The sequence below is a fragment of the Zea mays genome, chromosome 3, assembly GCF_902167145.1.
Source record: "Zea mays cultivar B73 chromosome 3, Zm-B73-REFERENCE-NAM-5.0, whole genome shotgun sequence".
In the NCBI taxonomy this organism is placed as follows: Eukaryota; Viridiplantae; Streptophyta; class Magnoliopsida; order Poales; family Poaceae; genus Zea; species Zea mays.
In genome coordinates this window covers 217213100-217236442 of record NC_050098.1, presented here as the reverse complement: position 1 = coordinate 217236442, position 23343 = coordinate 217213100, and the positions used below count along the sequence as shown (strand labels likewise).

Here is a 23343-nt window from a genome sequence, read left to right as displayed (position 1 = left end):
AATAAATTTGTGAGACATTGAGGTCGATAATATATGTGGTCTTTGTTTTTATGTAACCATTGTGCACTGACATTGTGCAATTACATCTAATACAGTTGCCTTCTTTGGCCTAGGTAATGGTTTCATCATAAACATGATCTTTCTTGAACAAAAAGGAATAATTCTCTAACCTCATATAATGGTGTACAATAATGAAAATGGATTGGGGATAGTTGTAGTCATAGGGTTAGTGACATGAGCTCTATGAGCCTGCCCACTGTGGATGGGATATGGCCGCGCACACCGTCCACACTGTCAATGAAGACATTGTTCAAGTGCTCGGCGTCGTTGCACCGGAGGTGGTCCTACGCTCATCAGTTGGGCGACACCGAGATCCACGTCGACAGTGTCGCCGGGTTGCCCAGCGTTTGCTTCAAGCTCAACAACACGTGCAGGTCGCCAGGTGAGCAGGACCGCACCAGTGCTGTGGATGCTGCTACGAGTAGGAAGACAACGAGGAAGATGGTGGTGGTGATGGACGCCATCACACTCTTGCGCTGAGAAGATGGCCGCATATATTATAGTGATATTTCTCGTTTTTGTATTTATAGTTTATACTTATTTTTAATTTCCGTGGCAAAGCACGGGCATATACCTAGTCTTGCCCATAAATAAGAAGCCGCAGTAAAAAAAATCCCGCAATGCAACCTGTATTGTCCACACAGGTCCAAGGGAAAAAAACGCGCCATAGAAAAATGCAAAAAAGAAACGCGAAGCAAAAATAAAAAAAATAAAAAATGCATGGCATGCACAGCTTCCTTGTTTCAAACTCAGGTGGTATATATAGTGCATGGTGAGACGTCAATAACTAGTAAAAAGAGCCTTGGACCTCTATTTAATATAGACACAATTTAAACTTTATCCTCCAATTAACCATTTCTTGTTATGCAAAATGCTATCTAAAACGACATCTAATACTACACAGAGCGAGTATGCGACAATTAGCATTTACAATACGTATTTCAAGACCCAAGGCTGGAGGCATAGGCAGACAAAAAACATCAATGGGGATTTGAAATATAATGTTGTTCAAATAAAGATTATGTAACCAATATGATACTTGATACATGTTTGTATACATAAATACCTAGTCTTGGTAATTTTGCGTAGGGTCCCCAAAAATCCCAGGACGCCCTCTCAGTGAATTTTGTTCATGAGAGTTCTAAGTCCAACAAAAATGTTTATAATATAATAAAGAGTAGCATCCACGATGCTATTGGTAAATTTATTTGGTTTATGGGCAAAAACTAAGATGCAATGGAGCTTCTCGTGCAATCCTTGTGTAATTAAAATACTGAAAGTCATAAAATTTTTCACAAAATTATAAATGCACTTTATTATTTGCTATAAAATTTTAAGTTGTAATTCATTTTATGTTAAGAGTTATAAAAATAGAAAAATTATATCCAATATAAAAGATTAAAATGATATTTTTTTCTTTTTTATATCTCAAACATATGATGGGTTATAATTTAAATTTTGATATATTAATAGAATAAATAATGAAATACATATATAATTTTTCTTAGATTTTTTCATAGTTTTTAGTAGCTTTATTCACGACAATTATATAAAAAATTCCTTACCGGCCGAGTTTCTATAAACCGCTAGGTGTTTCCGCGTATGTAACTAATTTCTACTCAGCTACTGATGAATAGATAGAGCAGTGGTGAGTATAGAAAAATCTCTAAAAATTCGACATCCCGATTCCCGTCCGTGGCCGAACCCTCGTCTTCCCGAACGGCTCGCGTGGAGCTCACCGACCGACGCCGAGTTCAATCGCTAGAGGGCATGAAGGCTGCCGGGGCCGACCGGCGAACTCGCCGCTGGCCCTACATCACTAGATGAGGTAGCACCTGTGCGAATTGTGGCAGGAGGCCCCGAGGCCAGGTCCCGCCGCTTGTCCCGCACCTTTCAAATGCGTGGGAACCGCGATCAAGCACAGCGTCGTCACCATCAGGTACGCGGCCAAGCTACCTAGGTGGCTAGGTAAGTGCCTCCGGGTAGTTTATAGCGTATGCGAGCCAACCAGACTTGCGATGCTGACAAATGATGGTTTAGAAGTTGATGCCCCGATAGCGTTCTAGGAAATGCTATAATAATGAAACCTTGTGCCTGTTAGTAGATTCGAATCTCACTGTCTATATATCATATATGTTCTCAATGTTGTTAATTTTGTTGGGGCTGTGCGGATGGATACACAGTGGGGATAAGGTATTGGACTATTTCCGTTGGCCGTTGCTGTTGCCAGCTGGCCTACTCTTCCAACCAGTTCCTAGACTTGTATCTGAATTCATTCAGGGTGATGTGCTCGTGGTTCCACTTCAAACCTCAATGGGTTAATGGGATTATTGGGGTGAGATGTATATGATTCAGGCTTTATAATAAATTGTACTGGTGTCTATAATATTATTCAGAATAGGTTGAAAATTGCAATTTGTCACTACCGCCTGCTCGAGTTAGACAACTGTGTTGCATCCTTTTTCTGTAGGAAGGAAGAATGAATGCATTTAAATTGCAAAATGTTGACATCTTATGCCTCACAAGAGGAGCATGATTACTTTCAAGTTTTAACAAAGCACAACTTTATAATCAGCAAACTAGTACAAGAGTTTTACATCACTCTTTACTGTACAAGCATTCATTCATAGGGGACCATAATTGCACAGCACACATTAGCTATGGGCAGACAGAGGGTTCCCTGGTTTCTATAGCATAACTGATGATTTGCTCACAGTCTATAGCTATTTACACATAACACAATTATGTATATTCTCTAGCTTCTTTTATTTCTTACTCAAGCAATCATAAACTTCTTAATACAATAACATATCAGCACATTTCCTTCAATAGCTAAGATATCTAGTTCATGTATGGTGGTTCTTCACATCCTTCACTCCTGAAAACAAAGTAAAGCCGTACTCCATAAGTTTATCTGAACAGTGACCATACTTGCAATGTACTTATAATAGGAATCATTTATGTTGCATTTGGATCTGAGTAGCACTGAAACACGGCACTCCTTTTATTTTGTACTAGCTTTTGTATATACATACCTGCTAGTTTTTTTTAAAAAAAAAACAGACGACTTGTCAATTGTCTACTTACCTATGATATTCAGATTATGTATATTTACAGCTGTCTCCTCAAGGAGTATGAATGGTCCTGCTCTGTTTTAACTCTCAAGTGAGCATGTTGCCTTTTGCAGAAGACACATAGAAGTGGAACAAATTCTTTTTTACAGTAAGTACTACTGAAAAGGAGAAACTAAAAGTGCATGTCGGCTACAAGCTTAGAAGTCTGTAACTGAAGTATAAGGGTCAGAGTACAAGATCTTAACTTTTTTGGGGGGTAGGAGGTTATTCGGTTAGGGTTTAAATCCCATGCGATTAAGTGACAATGTGGCTCTAGGTGCCCAACAGTTGGAACAAGCGACAGAGCCAGTTCCTGGGGCTGTGTAAAAACTGGAAACCAGCTTGGTCACAGACCAAGGTTGGAGGATACTGCATGCATGATAGCCTGACTGAATCTCAAATATGTGTTGTCATTATGGGTAATTTATTTGGTTTCTTTAATATTGCAAGCGTCCTAATGTTGCGTTCAACCTAATGAGCAGAACAGCAAAGGAAATTTCTTTTAAAAAGGAACAGTAAAGGAAATGATATGTGTTCTATAACACAGTATGTTATCCATCTAGGGCATGGTTTGAATGGCTTTATTTCCTTTTGTTACCTCAGTTCCAAGCTCCCTGTGTGTTGTAGTTGGGGAATGGAATTCCGCCAGATACAATGAGTGTGACATCCTCATTAAGGATCTCATAATGACGGCGGACTTCATCGGCTGTCTTGATGCCACCCATGGCACGGGACACCTTGAGCCAGCGGTCAGGTGTGCCCTCGCGATAGCGGGCTAGGGCCTCCTCGAACAGCTTGTTCTCCTTTTTGCTCCAGTTGCAATCAGTGTTAACGTTGCGGAAAGAGCTCCTGGACTCAGACATCTTTGGTTTGGATTGTCTTCCTCAGAAACGGAACTAGTGCTGATTTTTTATGTGTAGAGTCTTGTTAGATAGCTGGACTGAAGTTGTAGCTCTTGCAAGCTCTGATGTTTTGTTTTCGTTGTTGCTAGGCTGGCTACTATTTATAGGCGCTTGACGAGGGTGAACTGCTGTACACGTTGCCGTCCTCCTTGCAGAAGGCTCAAAGCTTGAAAGGCTACAGATTCTCATGTTTTGAACTCAGGATCCACTACAAGGGTTGTGAGTGCACGTGGGCTAGATGGAAATGGGAATCTCAATATCTTCTGTTCTGCGTATATAGGTAAATTGACGATCCTATTTGTTTTCAAGCCTTCAGACATTGCATTACGCTCTCAATAGTCAGATACAGATATGATATCTAGTCTGCTTTAGTTTGAATTGTACACAAAATTTGGTGCAGGTTTAACCAAATACAGTTGAAATGTTATTTTCTTTACAGAAGAATTGGACCACGTTTGGACCAGTTCATAACCTAATAGCAGTTGAAAATGGTTTCAAAATAATATTTGAATTGAATTATATATAAAAGTTCAAAGCATGACATCCATCTGTGCCCTTTTTTCTCCAAAAAATTTGAGATGAACATGGTTTCTTCTCTTAATTAAAAGGTCATTGGAATTTTGGTAGTTATATGTGAACATGTCTAACAATGTAGATGCTGTGGTTATGTCAAAAAAATGTGATTCTAATTGGCACTTTGTGTACTAGGGTCACACCATATGGCCACTACCAGAAAACTGAGATTTTGTGAGGGCGTTATATTTTTTGTGAGAGGCATAATTGCCATGGAAACAAAACAAAAATCGTGAAGGTATTATTACATAAACCACAACTAAAATATGTGAAGCCACAACTGATAGGGTACCAACGGATGTATCAGTACATCACTGGCACATAGAGGACGTATATGAACCTCTGTTGCTTGACATTTCGTTTTTATTTAACATACATAAAGATTGTCACTTGCTTTGTAGTGCAGAGGCTGTGTCGTACAGTTGGAATTTACTAGTTAAAATAAATAAATAAAAACAAGCTGTACATAACTAAGAAGTACACCAGAACATCTTTTGTTTGACATTTTTCTGTTATTAAAATATTAGTGGGAAAAAGGACTGACCTTAGTTTTGTGGTCAGATTTGTACCTTCATTTTTTCCTCAAAAAAGGGAGAAACATGCAGACTACAATGAAAATACATATGAAATGAGATTATTCTCAAATTATGGCATGTGGGTCTACCATCGCAATCCAGGAACCTTTTATCTCTTCAAATCACAGGGTATATATGGTGATCATTATCTTGGGTTCGAAGTATTGGGTGTAGGTGATAGCTGGACGCATGCACTCAATTTCCATCTGTAGCCGACCCTGTACTACGGCATGCAGTTTTCTTACTCTACATTGAAGGCTGGTGGCAAACTGAGAGGCCATGGCAATGGTCAAGGTCAATGGTGTCATCATCTTAGCGATGGGATGGTAAAATCAGAAAGACCATAACGATGATGGCTTTGCAGTTTGCACCGCTGAGGAGAATGATGTGAAGCCAAGGTTGGCATAACGGATATAGCTTGCCTCTACTGTAAGGGTTGATTTGGTGACAAGGGATCACGGGAGGATTGGAGGGGATTGAGGGGGAAATAAACTAATTTCCTCCTCAATCCACTCTAATCCCCCGTGATCCTTGATCACCAAATCAGTCCTAAAGGAATGAAATATATTCGGTGTACCTGCATGGCATCCTAGTAAACTAAGGCCTTGTTCGTTTACATCGGATTGTGCCCGGAATCGTTCCGGCTAATCAAAGTTTATATAAATTAGAGAAGCAATCCGGCTCGGAATCATTCCGGCCCACCAATCCGACACAAACGAACAAGGCCTAAGGCTGTAGCCAGCGTATCGTGTATAACTGTATGACCGTGCAAAACACTTTTACACTGCACACTGCGTTATTTGTGAAGTTTGAAATCTCTGAAATAGGAGATGAGATGATTAAAGCTGTTGGAGATAGCCTAAACCAGTAAAATGTAGGCTACCGAGCAAATAATGCTATTTGCTTAGGCATATGAGATGCAGTACCTGTGAATAATATACAAAAAAAACTCTTTGATTCTTTATTGTAACATATATATATATATATATATATATATATATATATATATATATATATATATATATATATATATATATACATTCCTTGGAAGCTGATTACAGGTACTCCTGAGTTCCTTCGGCCTGAACGGGACACACGAGACCCGCAGAAGCAGAATATGTGCTAAAGCATGGACTATACCTGGACCAATGAATTATTTCTCCGGTTGGCTGCCAGGACCTTGGAGAAGGTAACTGCATTTGTTCCTTGACCTTTGAATCTCAAGAATCATGCGGACCACGCGATGTTTTTTCTTGGAGTCTAGTTCTCCATCCTAAAATATTAGTCGTTTTAGCTCTTGATTTTTCTGTCTATGTTTAAATAGATGATGATGAATCTAAATACACATATAAAACAAATATATTAATTATTATATGTATCAACTATAAAGATAAAACGAATTTTATTTTGAAATGGATGAAATATTAATTAGTATTCGCTATTCATGTCAAGCAACAGTTCAAACCGCAACGGACATTCTCTAATTCTAATGCATGTAATCTATACTTCCTATTACAGTAGGAAATATCATCTTCTCGCTCTTAGCTAAAAGTCGCCTAAGATCATCAATAGTGGAACGACGACTATAGTCCTCATCAAAACATGAAATAGCGGCCACACAAAAATGTTTGACGCATTCTAAGGTCGAGTTTTTCTCTATTTTGATATACTCATCAATAGAGTCAGCAACACTGTCGTAGGCGAGCATGCGTAGCGTAGGCAACAATGTATTTTTTGGTAGGGGTAGAGATGTAATTGGATCAGATACTGACGGATATTACTCGATTTGTATTTGTTTTTATGTTTTCTCTTTGGATCGAATCGGATACATATACTATCGAATTGTGTCGGATAAGATTTGAATAGATATCGACACCTTAACTATATAACTTTGAATATGCAGATACAAATATAGATTGAGTACAAATTGGATACTAAATACCCGAACTCGGATATAGATCAGATCTCAATCCTCTTAAATGGATCAGATTTGAATACAGACATATAATATGTGTACCATTTACATCCCTAGGTAGGGGGAGAAACCATTGTGACTGAGTGCATCAGTTATAAGAGTGAAGTAGAGGGAATGCTCACCTAACCTCTCTAAGATTTTTTAAGAAAGGGACTCCTTCACATATGGTACTTTTATAAAAGTAGAGCAAAGGGTAGATACAAGGGTCATTGAAGTAGTCTTGCATCAAACGGTCATAGACGGCTTCACGATTCTGGTCGATGTAGCTACGATGCTACATTCTTTGCCTCCTTATAGAAGACTCAGAGGCAAGATTTATTGATGTGTCAATCATATTTTGAAGAAGAATAGTATTGATCTAGTTTTAAGGAAAAAGCGGGTCCGAAACCTACACAGAGTGCACAAACAGACAACGACAGCCCACACAACCCATCCAGAGTCATTGTTGCTGATCTCAAGGGACATGCAACTCCGACTCTGCAAGATGGGCCGCACATGGCCAAGGGAACATGATGACGCCTACACTCAAACACCGGCATAAGAGGAAGATCGCGGTGGGCCGTCGTTGCTAAGCCTCAACACACCCCACGAGAGGCAGCTCTGATTCTTCACCAACGAGTTTGATCCTCCGTTCCGCCCTCGAAATTGCCCAACCTCCGAAACAATCAAGTCCATGAAGAAGGGGGAGTTTCACCACATGTCATCGTTGTCGGGCCACATCCTCTGATGCAACAGCTTCGACTTTACGTTGCAAAGCCCCACCTTCACCCGCATACCAGACACCAAGAAGCGAAAGCAACCACTGAAAGGCGATGCCGTGGCTGAGACGAATTTCAATAGCGACACCTTCAGGGAATGACGTCGGGGACGACACCGTCGCTTGTCTGAGATGGACTGAGCTTTCGCCCAAATAAGATAGTGCTGGGGAATGCGACCCCCTCAACAAGGGAAGCAACGCCCACGGGCGTCACCAGCGCCGGTTGTGGCGGGGGTCGACCAGTGCCTTCGACCAGGGCCGCCAGATTAATGGGGCCTCACCCCAGGTACCAAAAACCAGTACGTATATATAGTTATATAGCATATTTTGTATAGATCTACCTGTTGGCTCTATAGAATTTTTAAAGGCCTAATCATAAGTCAACAACACGGCAACAAGTAAGGAGAATTAAATGTAGCCCATCAATCTTGACTTTGTAGTCTCAGGCCCAGCCACCTAGGCTGTCGATGTGTAGTGAGACAACGACGTTTACCGTTTCATCTCTATCTCTCGCACAGTCGCAGACAGACAGGCGATCGTTCCCTATCCTCTTGGTAGCTAGCGCACGAGCATCGAGTACGACATCACTTTCGTCTTGCCCTACACGGTGAAAACAAAACTAACATGACCTGATCGACTAATCTGACACAGTGCATCCATTTAATCATTGTTCGAGGTAACCTTCTTTTGAGTTATTTGGACACATATATGTCGGGTATCATAAATTAGAGGTAACCAGATCACAACCCTAAAGTTTCTAGACGCTTGAGTAAGAAGGGATCATGAGCAAAACACGCCCCCGACCTTACCAAGACAAGGGATCCAAGTCACGCCTCGCCCGAGGTTAACCCCGTACGAAGGACCCTAATCATGACTCGCCCGACCACCCTCGGGCGGGAGACACAGTCACAACTCGCCCGAGGCCACCATCAGGCGGGAGTCACAGTCACGGCTCGTCCGAGGTCAACCTCGGATGGGAGACACATTTGTGATTCACCTGATGCTAGCCTCGGGCGAGATGCACCTTTTCGATGCGCCCGAGAGCGCATCAGACGACGCTCGGGAGCTACCCGCTTCAGCCAACCACTTCGATTCCGGAATGTGTGTTCGTACATTCACCTGCCTCGCTGAGGTGCCAAAGTCAACAAAGGAAGACACGAGTACAGTCTAATCTACTTTTACCGCCCACGATGATGCGCATGGTGCGAATACCGGACACTGTTCCTCCACTCTGGCCACTATTTCAACCTCTCCAAGCGTGGCCACACGTAGCGTCCAGTCGAGGCCTCGGCTTCGGGAGAAATCTCCGCCTCGCCCGAGCTCGGCCTCGGCCAACTGCCCCAGCAGACGTGCATTAAATGCCACCTATTCTTCCGCGAATCTTGTGGAGGACCATACCAAGCACTGTGACAACTACTCCAACTCGACATCCGTGCCCATGTATAGGCTGGGCTCGGGCACATGACCATGCTCCCGAGCTCAGCCTCGGCTCTCTACCCCGTCAAAAGAACAGGCTACAGGGCTCGGACACGAGGACAAGGGCCATCCCGCCAGTCATGTCGCTACAGGGCTCGGACGCGTCTCCTCTGACCACAACAACCGCGCATCAACCCTTGTACCCTTGGGCCTCCTCCTTGCGACTATAAAAAGAGGAACTCAGGGCCTTCAACGGGGGGGTGGGGGCGACACACTTCACAACACACAACTCTCCTCACCTCCGATATTGGCACTCTGCCTCAATCATACTCAAGAGACTTGGGACAGACTCCCTCTCTCGACTGCTTGTAACCCCTACTATGAACACTTAGGTGCAAGATAATACAAACCTCCCTCCATCGCTGGAAGTAGGGTCTTCTCTTGCCCGAACCTGAATAAATCTCTTGTGTCTTCTTGCATCACCATTTACCCATCCGGACAGGGACACACATCACAAATCTACTAGTCGGTTAGGACCCCAGTTTCCAAAACACTGACAATATATATACCGCATTTTTTTGCGAGATGTTAGGCTATATTTTAATTATTTTTAATATGAATAACTTTTTTAGATATACATAAATATTTATTGACAATATAAAAAACTCGTCCGGAGAGGGAAAGACCGTCCTCCCGGTATTATATTAAGAAGAAACCGAAACATGGTTCCGACTGAGAAAACCCCCGAACCCTGACCCCCTGACTAACAGACCGATCAACTGCCCACTCTGCAACGGTCCAGCCGGAGGGTGGCGCGCAGGATATTGATCCCCGAGAGCGGGTGGGGCACAACAAGGGGATTTTTTTAGCCCGAAGTTCGCCCCCAAGGGGATCGAACCCGAGACCTAGAGTTGTTACTCGGAAGCCTTAACCATTACTCTAGAGACCCTTTCACATTTATTGACACTATATACACACACTATATTCATGTGTAATAATTATTTTTATAAAAGGGTCTCCGTTATAAGTCTTGTCTCGGGCCTCTAGAATAGCAGGACCAGCACTGGGCGTCACCGTCGTTGAGGCTTTCACTCAAGATGTCACCTAGCACAACATCAGGCCAAGTCCCCGAGAAAATATATTTACCTTTGACATGATGGAGTAGGGAAACGATATATGTCATTGATTTTAGGCGTTGATGCTAGCAAACAGTGGCGGAACTTTGCTCACGACAGGACTAGGGCCATTCGAAAAAAATTTAGCACAGACTAATTGACAGATAAGAATAAGTACCTAATCGATGAAGAATTATTATATTTGTTCCACTTAGCTTCTTGTTTCTGCATCAACAATCGAATCAGACCGCAGACCTACGTAAAAAATGAACACAAGTTATATATATAACAATTTTAAGATTGTGTCAAACTTCAATTATTTAATAAACTGAACATACCATTAACACTAGTAGCCTGATGTTGTTTAGGCAACATTTTCATGCGAGACTTCATTTCTTGAAACTGGTATAAAATCTTATCATTTGGAATACTTGAAAAAATGTCTCGTTCAATATAGCATACCATCCTATGATTGAGCCAGTCACTCCCCATCTTATTCCTCAAATCAGTCTTTACAATTTTCATCGCTGAGAAAGCTCTTTCAACTGTGGCAGTAGCAAACGGCAAAATCAAAGCCAACTCAACAATTTTCATCGCTGAGAAAGCTCTCTTTTTATAGCATCTCTAATATTTGGATCCAAATCCTCAATTGGAACTCGAAGGCCATGATCAGCTATAACTCCATTCTGATTAGGTACAACACCAGGAATAGTTTGCTGCACATTACTAGGTTGAGCTTCAGTTTCTACCGTCTCTACTACCGGTTCCAAATTTATTTCATGACAAATTTATTTCATGAGGAGGTTGACTGGATTGTATTACAGGAGTGATCGGTTGAGTAAAATATGATGCTATTGTTCTACTTCTCTTCATTTTCTACAACTACAATAAATAAATAAAATGAGTGTAGAATTGAGAGACAATAAAATAAACCAACTTTACTTAAACTGTTGATCCTGACCTGAAGGGCTGGTTGCTGGGCACTGGCCGAGTGGCCGATGGGCAGGCAGCACACGCCAGACGCAGCAGGCTGGAGCTTCGTCGTTTGCTTTACGGCGGTGTCGCCGGCGGACGGAAACTAATCGCGATCAGCAGGGGTAGGGCAAACGACGGTACGGACGCTATAGAATAATGGGCCGGAATAATTAAGAAGAGTACTAATATATTTTTCGTCACGGGTAGGGCCATGGCCCCAGCGGCCCATAACAGAGATCCGCCTCTGCTAGCAAAGGCAGCAACCAAAAAGGCCTATGTATCTTAGGCATCATGACTAAAAGTTTTCTATGGTTTTTACTTGACTAAAAGTTCAGACATATGGAACAACAAACAAGACTACCCGTCTTGTATAAATTTATACTAAAAGGGATGGTCTTCAACTAGTTATTTTGCATCTATGATACTCCTTTATGTTTGTTGACTTTTTTTTCTTCCAAAACTTCAATCGTTCGTTTTATTCAAAAAAAAAATGCAAATATGTATAAGTATAATATGTGCTCAAACTATAAAACAAATAACAAAAAAGTAGATGTTAACGCATAATTTTTTTTGAATAAAATGAGCGATTGAAGTTTTTTTAAAGTCAACCGCGTCAAATAGAAAAGAACGGAGGGAGTAATGTACAACTATGTATTCATAGGATAGGTAGCACACTTTAAGATTTTAGGTTTGGTCCGATACCAATATGTACGCTGAGGTAGGAGTTCAAAAATTTTCTCGACCTGATTTACAAGGCCTCGTAGGTTGAGTTGTTTTTGTGTTTATGGAGGTGTGATGATGCAATTAGTCCAAAACACGTCATGTTGTCCCAATCTAATTTGATTTTCCAAATGTGTATGCAACTTATGTTGTGTTGTGAGGCAGGCGTTGATGGTGAAAGCGTTTCAAATTGGCGAGATACCGATTCTGTGATGACAGGTAAAAGCGTGTAAACACCAATGGAACTAAGGGGGGATATAAGGATCTCACCATCTCCAATTTCCTTGGAAAAAGGGATTTGACTTTTTTGTTGTTCTCCCCTATGCTACTATACGAACTGATGCTTTATCATCCAGCTCGTTGGTTGGCCACGCAGGCCATGGAATGCAGGCATGGATTTGCTGACTTTGAGATAACTTTTGCAGCCACATGATCAGACAGCCAGCTCTTGGACGTTACGGAATCTTTCCACGGGTGACGTGGAGGCGTTTGGGTCATCCACAGATGCCGGGGTTGGACCAAAAGGAGCGAAAAAAAATTCCTTACATTAGGGATGCAAAGAATCTATTTTACAGCTCGTCACATCCACTAACTGGTGTCCATATAAATAGAAGAAAAATAAATTACTAAAGGATTAAGTTGTAAATTTTGATATGTTTTTGTGGACCTTTAAATGGTAGATGTGACTAGGGCTGGAAAAAAAGCTCGAGTTCGACGAGCTGGCTCGACGCTCAGAACGAGCCCGAGTCGGGCCTGTTTTTGTGGCTCGTGAAAAGAGCGATCCAGCTCGGCTCGGTGCAGCTCGCGAGCTGGCTCGTGGCTCGACCCAACAACAATTTGTTACATAAAATTATAATTAGCATATAATATTAGTACCGAGTGGACAATTAATTTATGTTATTTGAAATTACTATACAAAAATAATATATTTTCTATATTATATTAGTGATATATCTATTTTAGAAATTTAAAATATGTTATTTAAAATATTTTTAAGATTTTATATTATAATTTAGAGAACAATTTTACGTTTATGGCTAGGCTCGTTGGCTCGGCGAGGTGGCTCGTGAGCCAGGAGCGAGCCGAGTTTTTGAGCTCGTCAGATGGGCGAGCCGAGCCGAGCTTGGCTCGTTTCCACCCCTAGATGTGACTTGTGAGGGGGCGTAAAAGAGAAGGTGTTTGCATCTAAGATATATGTAATTTTTTTTTAAAAAAAAGGAGCCTAGTTGTGTCGTGGCGGAACGGAAGGACCAATCGAGGAGGAGCCTCCGGGAGGAGAGGGAGATCTGCCTGCGTCGAATATAATCTGCGTATAAAGCGCTGCGGCCCTCACAAAGACACACGATTCCCTGTGATATTTGCAACGCTCTGAGCTTTTGGTTTCTGATTGGGATCCGTTTCTAAAGCAATGCATTGGAACACAGTTCAGCAATGCCACATGTGCTCAATCAATCAGCTAACCTACTATGTTCCAGCTAGATGAGTAGGCTGTTGTGTTGTACTTGTGTGGATCATCCAAACAGGCTCTAAGCGCAATCGTTCGGATTCCAAGTCCACTGGCCGGCCTGCTAGTGGTTTGCGTCACCAGGATACCCAAATCTGCAAAGGCAGAATCCCTGTGGATTCCTGGCGCCAAGTTGCGGCCGGATTGGAATCCAGGTGGTCTCTGCATCGGTTTGATTTTCCAGGATTCAGCATATTTGCCTGCACTCTCCCTTTCCTGCGCGAAGAAAGGCATCCCAATCCCGATGGGCAGATTCCCTCGGCAGATCAAATATACCCACCCTAGCCTATCGGCTTGATTCGTCCAAGCACGCACACGTAGCTAGATAGGGTGGGTTTATCATGTTATCTGACACGTACGCTCTCGGCGCAAAATAACGGCCGATACGCAAAGGCGATTGGCACCTGCCACCGGTATAGATGGTCAAACGAATCCTATATCACTATTAGTTACCGTACAATTAGACAATATTAGTAATCGTATCGTATCAGTACTAGTGTCTAACCATCGGTCTAGACCAATGCACTACAGTACTATAGTGTCTAATCGTATCGTGCCGATACTATACGACACTAATATCTAATAGTGTTCGTACCAGTTCAGACACTATTTCATTTTAAAAGCTCAAAAAATATAGATCTTAAGATTATATATATAATTTTAAAACTTGAACATTTATACCATTAATTATAAAGTGAATTTATTATATTTAAAATCATATTAAATCACAATTCACAATCACATACATACATCACAATTATATGTAAAGACCACCGGTTCATCTAAATCGTGTCTAATCATGTTGACTACTTAATCGTATCGTGATCGTGCCAGCCCATCATGCCGGTTTGACGGCCCAAGCACGACACAGACATTATTATGTCTGATTGGTTGGTCGCATTATTTTGTCATGGATCATATGTGTATTGATTTTATCTAAGAGTTTATTTGGTTGCCTATACATAAAAAAACGTGGACTGTACTAGTGAATGCAAAACAAATTATTTTGTGGTCCTTTCACTGCATCCGCTTGTATGCTAAAAACGTTTGTTTCCCGTCAGCCAAGATGGCGGGGGCAATCAGATGATATATGAATTGTCTTCGTGCTGTACCAAAATACTACAGGTCATATAGGCCCTGTTTGGCATAACTGGTGCTTGTTGAAAAAGCAGCTTATCTGAGAAGCTGGTGAAAAGCAACTTCTACTTGTTGGCTGCTTTTAGTGTATTTTGAGAAGCAGCTGAACTGATAAACTGCTGCAGAAGCTGCCTGTTTGGCAGAACCTCTGCTTAAATTTGTGAAGAAGCTGAAAATAAGCTGTGCCAAACAGAGCCATAGTGTTTAGTACCAACCTATTTAACACGATCCACATCCGTACCGGGTAGGAGTAATCCTGGAAACATTAATTGATTGCGTTGGACAGCGACCAAAATTCATATTTGACGTGATGATGAGCGAGTGACGAAGGCGGGCAGCGGCCAGGAAAGGCGAATTTTACGGCGTGTGGATATCTTGTAATCTTTGGATGAAATAAAAAGGCTGGTCACGTGCCGCTTCGCGTGCGGCCGCCACAGCATACGCATCTCCAAGAGGCTGGGGCATCTCCGGCGGCGACCACGTCGGGTAGAATTGAGCGTGATCCTTTCGGGAGCAGCTAGGGCTAAAGCTAGAGGTGGCGCCGCCGTGGACGTGGTCGCGGTCGGTGCATATATGTTGGCGAGGCCCCAAATGAGCCACGCTGGTGATATATACATGCACGCATGCTGCCAGTGCCAGCTGATCTGATCGCAACACGAATGCAGGACCCCTAGGCCTTAGCCTAGAACCTATCTAGATACCAGATTCTGTTGCAAGCTGCTTGGACCTGCACACACATACTATATATATGCGAAAGAAATAGCCTTTTGAGGACGATCTGATCACCTCAAACTCAAAGCGAGCACACGAAATATTGGCTGCACCAAAATCATACACTTTCTACGGTTTTTTAATTTTCTACAGCTTTTGTAATAAACCGTAGAAAATAAATAACTTTCGAGAGGTAACTGGTAGCTCTAGGAAATAAACATAACTTCCTACGGTCTTTTATAAAAGTTGTCGGAAGTTAAAAAACCGTAGGAAGTTAGCTAAAAGCTGTCGGAAGTTAAAAAACCGTAGGAAGTTAGTTAACTTCCTATGGCCTCCTCTAGTAAGTTAGGTTTTAGTTGTTGACCAGTCAAAAGAAAAGCTAACTTCCTACGGCTAGCTCTAGGAAGTTAGCTGCCCAGCTAACTTTCTACGACCTCATCTAGAAAGTTAGGTTTCAGCTGTTGATCAGTCAAACGAAAAGCTAACTTCCTACGGCTGGCTCTAGGAAGTTAGCTGCCCAGCTAACTTTCTACGGTCTCCTCTAGGAAGTTAGGTTTCAGTTGTTGACCAGTAAAACAAAAAGCTAACTTCCTACGACCAGCTCTAGGAAGTTAGATTTCAGCTTTAGTCAAATGAAAAGCTAACTTCCTACGGGTTTACTCTAGGAGGTTATTTTTTATTTTAAACCTCTCTTCAACCTTATCTCTTCTCTCACATTTCTCAACCCCATCTCTCTCGCGTTTGTCTCTTCCATGGAGCTGCCCGCCGCCAGCCGCCCCCCGCCGCCCACGCCACCGGCCGCCCCCGCCGCGGCTGCCCCCGGCTCCGTCCGCCGTGGACGCCACTGCCCTCGGCCCCATCCACCACGGCCGCCCCTGCCTAGGCCCGCCTCCAGCCCCGCCAGCCGCCCTCGCCACCCACACCACCGGTCGCCCACGTCGCGGCCGCCCCTACCCGCCCCCGCCACAGCCGCCCCCGACCCCGTCCACCGCGGACGCCCCCGCCCTGACCCCGCCCACCGCGGACGCAGCCGCCCTCAGCCCCATCCGACGCAACCGCCCCCGCCTCGGCCCACCTCCAGCCCCACCCGCCGCCCCTGGCCCCGAATCCAGATACTCGTCAGGTACCCGGTTCCATAGCGCAGCAAGACGCACGGGCGTAGCGAGGAGCTCCTCGGCCGCTGGTTGCGGTCCCACCGGGCCCCACGGGACAGCGTCGTCGTCGCAACCAAAGGGAGCAACAGCCTTTAGATCCTGCCCGTACTTCGGTTGCTTGTATGTATTGTGGATTTTGTGACGGAGCGGTGAACTCAACTTGGTGCTTTGTTTGGTGACGCTATGCTGGGAGAACAGGTCGCGGGGCCTTCATGGCAGATGACGTGGATTCACGGCGGGCCGTCATCTCTCGATTCACGGAACATCGCAGCGGCAATCGATGGCAGGTGGTCAATTGGTAGACCTTTTTGTTCTGTTTCACTCTGCAAAACCTCATATTTGCTCTTGTGCTCAGATGCTCGCTAGTGTGGTTGTGTCTTTAGGAATTGATTGTTTAATTCGAACGCTTGTTACTTCTGCTCTAGGCATGATCTAAGTTTTTGTAATACAAATTGCATAAATAGTCACCCTTAGTGACGATACATAGATGTTAGTAGAGTTTTTCCTCGAATAATTGTTGTTGCATACTTAGCTTCGGCTATGAGCTCTTTTCGTTCATACCTAATGTGTGACTTGTGCGTTTTGATCTTGTGCAGTTTGCGCAGGCTGGGTGTGGACTACATCAACCTCTACCAGATACACTGGCCGGATCGGTCTCTGACTTAGCTTGTGTCCTTACGTCGCATTTTATTACATGTCTCTACAACCTGAGGTCTTAACCACTGTTTTTTTCTACTTGCAGGTATGTTCCAATGTTTGGGGAGACAGAGTATGATCCGAACCGCCAGTACACGTCTGTTCCAATGGAAGAGCAACTGGAGGCTCTTGGAAGAGCAATAGATGCTGGCAAGGTAATGTCGTCGAGGTGTTGTTTTTAACTTTCCAATCTTAATGAAAAAGTTTAGGCTGCATATTTATGAATCGTTGGTGTTAGATTAGGTACATTGGCCTTAGCAATGAGACACCATATGGTTTGATGAAATTTCTTTAGTTCAGTAAGGATTCTCAGTTGCTTCTAAAGCTACTGACACTGCAGGTAAGTAGCACAGTTTGATCTAATCTATACTTCTGTAGTACTGTAATCGCTCTCCATATTTCTTCACCTGTGTTTTTGCAGAACTTGTATAATTTTGTTGGTGTTTCGGACCCGGGGGGCCCTCAACCGAACCAACTAGTGAATTTTATGCTGCGTGTCCCTGCCCGGATGGATTGATGCAAGATGAAACACAAGATTTATCCTGGTTCGGGCTAAGAGGGCCCTACTTCCAGCAGAGGGAGGATGAGGCTTATATTATCTTGCACCAGGGTGCTTGTAGTACGGGATACAAGCTTTGCGAGAGAGGGAACAGATCCCAGGTCTCTTGAGAGATCTAGTGTTGTGAAGAGGAGTTTGATGTTGAGCGAGCCGTCTCAGTCCGTCCTCCTCCTTTTTTCTCCTTTTGGGAAGGCCCTGGCATCTCATTTTATAGGTGCAAGGAGGTGACCCAGCTGTACATATGGGGGTGTAGCTATGCGCTAACATGGATGGCAGAGAAGTGCTTGAGCCCTGTAGAAGCGTGGCTGGCGGTGCAGCCCTAGGTCCTGCTGACGTTCTTTTGATTTTGTAGAGAGCTTGAGGACAGTCGACGTCATGAGCGCATGTCGGGGATCATCATTACCTGTTACTGGAGTAATTTGATGTGACACCGATCTTGTTCCTTCGTAGCCTGAGGTGGTTAGCTAGGGAAAGGATACTGTTGTATTCCTCGTTCGCGTAGTCGGTCCGAGACCGTCTCGGGCGAGGCGGTGATTTCTCCCGAAGCCGAGGCCTAGGTCGGGCGAGGCGAAGATCTCCTCCCGAGGCCGAGGCTGAGGCCTGAGGCGAAGATCTCCTCCCGAGGCCGAGGTTGAGGCCGAGGCCTGGGTCGGACGAGGCGGAGATCCATCTCGAGGTCGAGCCCGTGCTCGGGCGTGGTGACGATTCCTCCTGAGGCCGAGGCCAGGGTCGGGCGAGGCGGAACTCCCTGTTGCGCCCGAGGCTGAACTCGGGAGAGGCGGTGACTTACTGTTGTTAGTCTTACCTTGGTGGTTGGCACAGTGGTGGGAACGGGGTGAATAGTGTTGTCATCCTGTCAGAACGATCAGTAAAAGGGTGAAGTGACTGCGGTCATTTCAACCTTGCCAACCGCGACGCGTGTGTCAGGATAAGGTGTCAGGTGATCCCTGCATTAAATATGCACGTGATACGGTCGGTGGCAAGGCGGTTTGGCCGAGACCGCTACCCGACAAAGTTTACCCGAGTTCTGCCTCGGGTGAGCTGTGAATCCGTATGGGACTACTGTTCTTGCCCGAGGCTGGGCTCGGGTGAGTCGGGACCGCATCCCTTGGTAGATGAGGCCTTGACTTGAATCGTGCTTACCAGTCTTTATGATCTGTTTTGAAGATGTTTTTCAGCCATGCTTAGGAGTATTGGGGGTACCCCTAATTATGGTACCCGACAGTAGCCCCCGAGCCTCAAAGGGAGTGTAGGCACTCGCTTGGAGGTTCTGCCGGATTTTTGCGAGGGGACTGGTCTTTTTTAGTAGCATTTTGTTTCGATGGGTGCGCGCGAGCGCACCCGTCGGGTGTAGCCCCCGAGGCCTCGGAGGAGTGGTTTGACCTTCCTGTGATTCCTTGGTCGGTCTTGTTGTTCTCTCATGCGGCCTGGCCACAGCCCTGGGTGCATAGTCAGGCTCCGAGTTTTTAAGTTGGTTTGTCGACGTGGTCAACAATTTGGTCGTAGCCTGGTGCGAGAGCAGCCTCCGAGCCTCTGCATGGAGCAAGAGGACGATCGAGGACCGTCTCGGCTTTTTATTGTACGCCCCTTCGTCGCCTTTTCGCAAGGAGGAGGGGGGAACGCGCCATGCTACCCTCGGTGGGCGCTGAACATGGTGTTTTCGGTGAGTTGCTATTGGGTAATCCGAGCGGACGCCCGAGCCCCGTTCGATAAGGGTCGGCTAGTGGCCCAGAGGCGCGCTCCAAAAGTACCTGCAGGTGATTCGCTGGACCCGAACCCATCTGATAGGGTCCGAGGGCTCGGTGCCTCCCTCCGGTGGTATTCCATTACAAATCGTTCCCGTGGGTCTCGGAAATGTCCTAGGGTACCTTGGGAGCATAGCCCGAGCCTCGGCCATGTAACGGATGTACCCAGGGTCATCCCTGACTCTGCATGCTCTGGGGCGGCTGTCGAACCCTTCTGAGGGGCCAGCCTTCGAACCCCTGATCAGTAGAGGGCTTGGAGCCCGAGTGCTCTGGGGTGGTCGCCGAACCCCACAGGGTGCAACCTTCGAACCCCTGATCAGTAGGAGGGCTCGAGGCCCATTTCCTTTGCTGAGAAGGACTCTTTCGAAATATCTCCTTTCCCAATCCCTGTGGAGAGAGAGAGGGGGGGAAAGGAAGAAAGGAAATGAACTAAAACAGCGTGGCGCGCCTTTTGAGGCGGTCATCATGACAGAGGCGAAACGGCGCTCGCTCGCCTGCCACGACTGCTTCGTCTGCCGCAGGTGGAAACAACGCCGAGGGTGCTGCTCCTCCCCCTGCCGACGCCTGAACCTGTGTAGAATGATTATTTAAGTATGTGTGTGTTTTCTGAGGCTATCGAGGCCCGAACATTTGGATGTCTGAGTATAAAGCTGTGTTGCTCTTGAGTCATGTTTTCGGCTTGCTTTTTTCACGGCATCACCGTTAGAACCCGAGGCATCCCCTGGACGAAAAGGTGGTGAGTGGGGTATCCGTATCCCGGAGGCATAGGAGCTCCCGCGGCTCGGCCGACCTTATCGTTTTAGGGTTGTCGCTGGTTCATTCAGTGTTTTTGCGTGCAGCAGATCCGAAGTCAAGAGTGCCCTTGCGTTTCTTTCCTCTCGTTTCGAGCATTAGGACTTGTTAGATAGCGGAATCACTTATCCGAGCGTAAGTTACCCTTTGCGGAAGGTGGTGAGTGAGGTATCCGTATCCCGGAGGCGTAGGAGTCACTCGGCTCGACCGGCCTTGCCGTTCGAGGTCTCTCTCGTTCGTTTTAGGATTTCGTTATCGATATAGTCGAAAGGAACGAAAGTCATTTTGGTAGAAAACTTTTCCGAGGAAAGAAAAGGGTGACACAGAAAGAAAATTTTGACGTAGAGGGGGTTCCCCCCTTCTAGCCCCCGAGGGAGGGTCAGTTTTTGCCGAGGCAAGGCCGATCCTTCCTTGACGGTTAGACTTTATTTATATATGTAAAGGAATCGAGATACATGAACGGCTTGAAACATTTAAGGGTAAAAGCGATGTAGCTGTTCGATGTTCCAAGCGTTGCTGTAGACCTCGCCTTGATCGTTGTCCAGCTTGCATGTCTCAGGCTGAAGAGGCTGCTGAAGATTGTCCATCTGGAACTTCATGGGAAAGTATTGTCAACACGCAGCGAGCCCCTACCTGGCGCGCCAACTGTCGGTGTTTCGGACCCGGGGGACCCTCAACCGAACCGACTAGTGAATTTTATGCCGCGTGTCCCTGCCCGGATGGATTGATGCAAGATGAAACACAAGATTTATCCTGGTTCGGGCTAAGAGGGCCCTACTTCCAGCAGAGGGAGGATGAGGCTTATATTATCTTGCACCAGGGTGCTTGTAGTAGGGGATACAAGCTTTGGGAGAGAGGGAACGGATCCCAGGTCTCTTGAGAGATCTAGTGTTGTGAAGAGGAGTTTGATGTTGAGCGAGCCATCTCAGTCTGTCCTCCTCATTTTTTCTCCTTTTGGGAAGGCCCTGGGCATCTCCTTTTATAGGTGCAAGGAGGTGACCCAGCTGTACATATGGGGGTGTAGCTATGCACTAACGTGGATGGCGGAGAAGTGCTTGAGCCCTGTAGAAGCGTGGCTGGCGGTGCAGCCCTAGGTCCTGCTGACATTCTTTTGATTTCGTAGAGAGCTTGAGGACAGTCGACGTCATGAGCGCATGCCGGGGATCATCATTACCTGTTACTGGAGTAATTTGATGTGACACCGGTCTTGTTCCTTCGTAGCCTGAGGTGGCTAGCTAGGGAAAGGACAGTGCTATATTCCCTGTTCGCGTAGTCGGTCCGAGACCGTCTCGGGCGAGGCGGTGATTTCTCCTGAAGCCGAGGCCTAGGTCGGGCGAGGCGAAGATCTCCTCCCGAGGCTGAGGCCGAGGCCTGAGGTGAAGATCTCCGCCCGAGGCCGAGGTTGAGGCCGAGGCCTGGGTCGGACGAGGCGGAGATCCATCTCGAGGCCGAGCCCGTGCTCGGGCGTGGTGACGATTCCTCCCGAGGCCGAGGCCGGGGTCGAGCGAGGCGGAACTCCCTGTTGCGCCCGAGGCTGAACTCGGGAGAGGTAGTGACTTACTAGTGTTAGTCTTACCTTGGTGGTTGGCACAGTGGTGGGAACGGGGTGAATAGTGTTGTCATCCTGTCAGAATGATCAGTAAAAGGGTGAAGTGACTGCGGTCATTTCGACCTTGCCAACCACGGCGCGTGTGTCAGGATAAGGTGTCAGGTGATCTATGCATTAAATGCGCACGTGATATGGTCGGTGGCAAGGCGGTTTGGCCGAGGCCGCTACCCGACAAAGTTTACCCGAGTTCTGCCTCGGGCGAGCCGTGAATCCGTATGGGACTACTGTTCTTGCCCAAGGCTGGGCTCAGGTGAGTCGGGACCACGTCCCTTGGTAGACGAGGTCTTGACTTGAACCGTGCTTACCAGTCTTTACTGTCTGTTTTGAAGATGTTTTTCAGCCATGCTTAGGAGTATTGGGGTACCCCTAATTACAGTACCCGACAAATTTGTTGTGTCGAAATTTTGATTCTAGATTGGCAGAATGCTGCCATCATGAGAGGTATGCTTGGCATGGTCAGAAGCCTTGACTGTTGTCTTCAGTGTCTCTAATCTTCTCATGTATGGTCCTGGCATGAGTTGGTAATGCATATTGGTTTTTTTACTCTCTATGACTATGATACAACAATACATAGCTCTCCTGCATGTTCGAAAAAATATTGACATATGTTTAGTTTAAAGAAGAATGGCATTGTCATATCGTATTTGCTCTTGGTTAAGATATTTTCCAAATTGTATTCTGTTTTGACTCAATTTATACAATTGTTTTTCTTCTGAACTTCCATTGTTGAACTATGGCATTTGCAGAATCAGCTTGCTGGCTTACAGCACAATGACAATGGGTATACTTTCAGGAAAGTATCACTTATCTGATAATTGTGGTCCACCAAACGCAAGAATGAATCTTTTCAAAGGTACTATGTTCTGAAATTTTTAAAAGGTTTATACTCTAGTTCCAATCCTTTCTTTCATTTTAGTTTGGTTCCACTGACGTTAGCGCTCCTCCTCCTTTGTAGGGAGATACTCTGAAGGTGAATCCCGGTACAAACTGCATTTGTAATGAGACTTTTATTATGACTATATATGAGATATTGTCTCTTATTAGTACTGGATGATGAGATGTGTCTTATTATGACTATGGATGAGACTTTTGTGATGTAATTGATGAGACTATGGATAAGATTTTTGTGATGTAATTGATGAGACTATAGATGAGGCTTTTGTGATGAAATTAATGAGACTATGGATTTAAATATTGTTATGTGATTGTGTGTGAGATATTTTATGAGAAAATATGTTGTGCTATATAGCTGCTG

The 23343-nt window shown here is 45.1% G+C and overlaps 1 protein-coding gene, 1 long non-coding RNA gene and 1 pseudogene across 2 annotated transcripts; 2 read left to right on the top strand and 1 right to left on the bottom strand.

Moving 5' to 3' along the window:
• Positions 1–1691: 1691 nt before the first annotated feature.
• On the bottom strand, positions 1692–4194 carry LOC103651394 (uncharacterized). Its single transcript, NM_001371110.1, has 2 exons — positions 3772–4194; positions 1692–2938 (listed from the first exon to the last, which is right to left on the bottom strand). The coding sequence occupies exon 1, from the start codon at positions 4034–4036 to the stop codon at positions 3773–3775; it is 264 nt and encodes an 87-aa protein (NP_001358039.1). The 5' UTR covers positions 4037–4194; the 3' UTR covers positions 1692–2938; position 3772.
• Positions 1702–13064, top strand: LOC109944890 (uncharacterized). The gene is made up of 4 exons (XR_002268217.2): positions 1702–3282; positions 4165–4355; positions 6285–6412; positions 12607–13064. It is a non-coding gene; the product is annotated as an uncharacterized lncRNA (long non-coding RNA).
• A 3221-nt stretch (positions 13065–16285) lies between these two features.
• On the top strand, positions 16286–23087 carry LOC103652554 (protein tas-like; annotated as a pseudogene).
• The last annotated feature ends 256 nt before the right edge of the window (positions 23088–23343 follow it).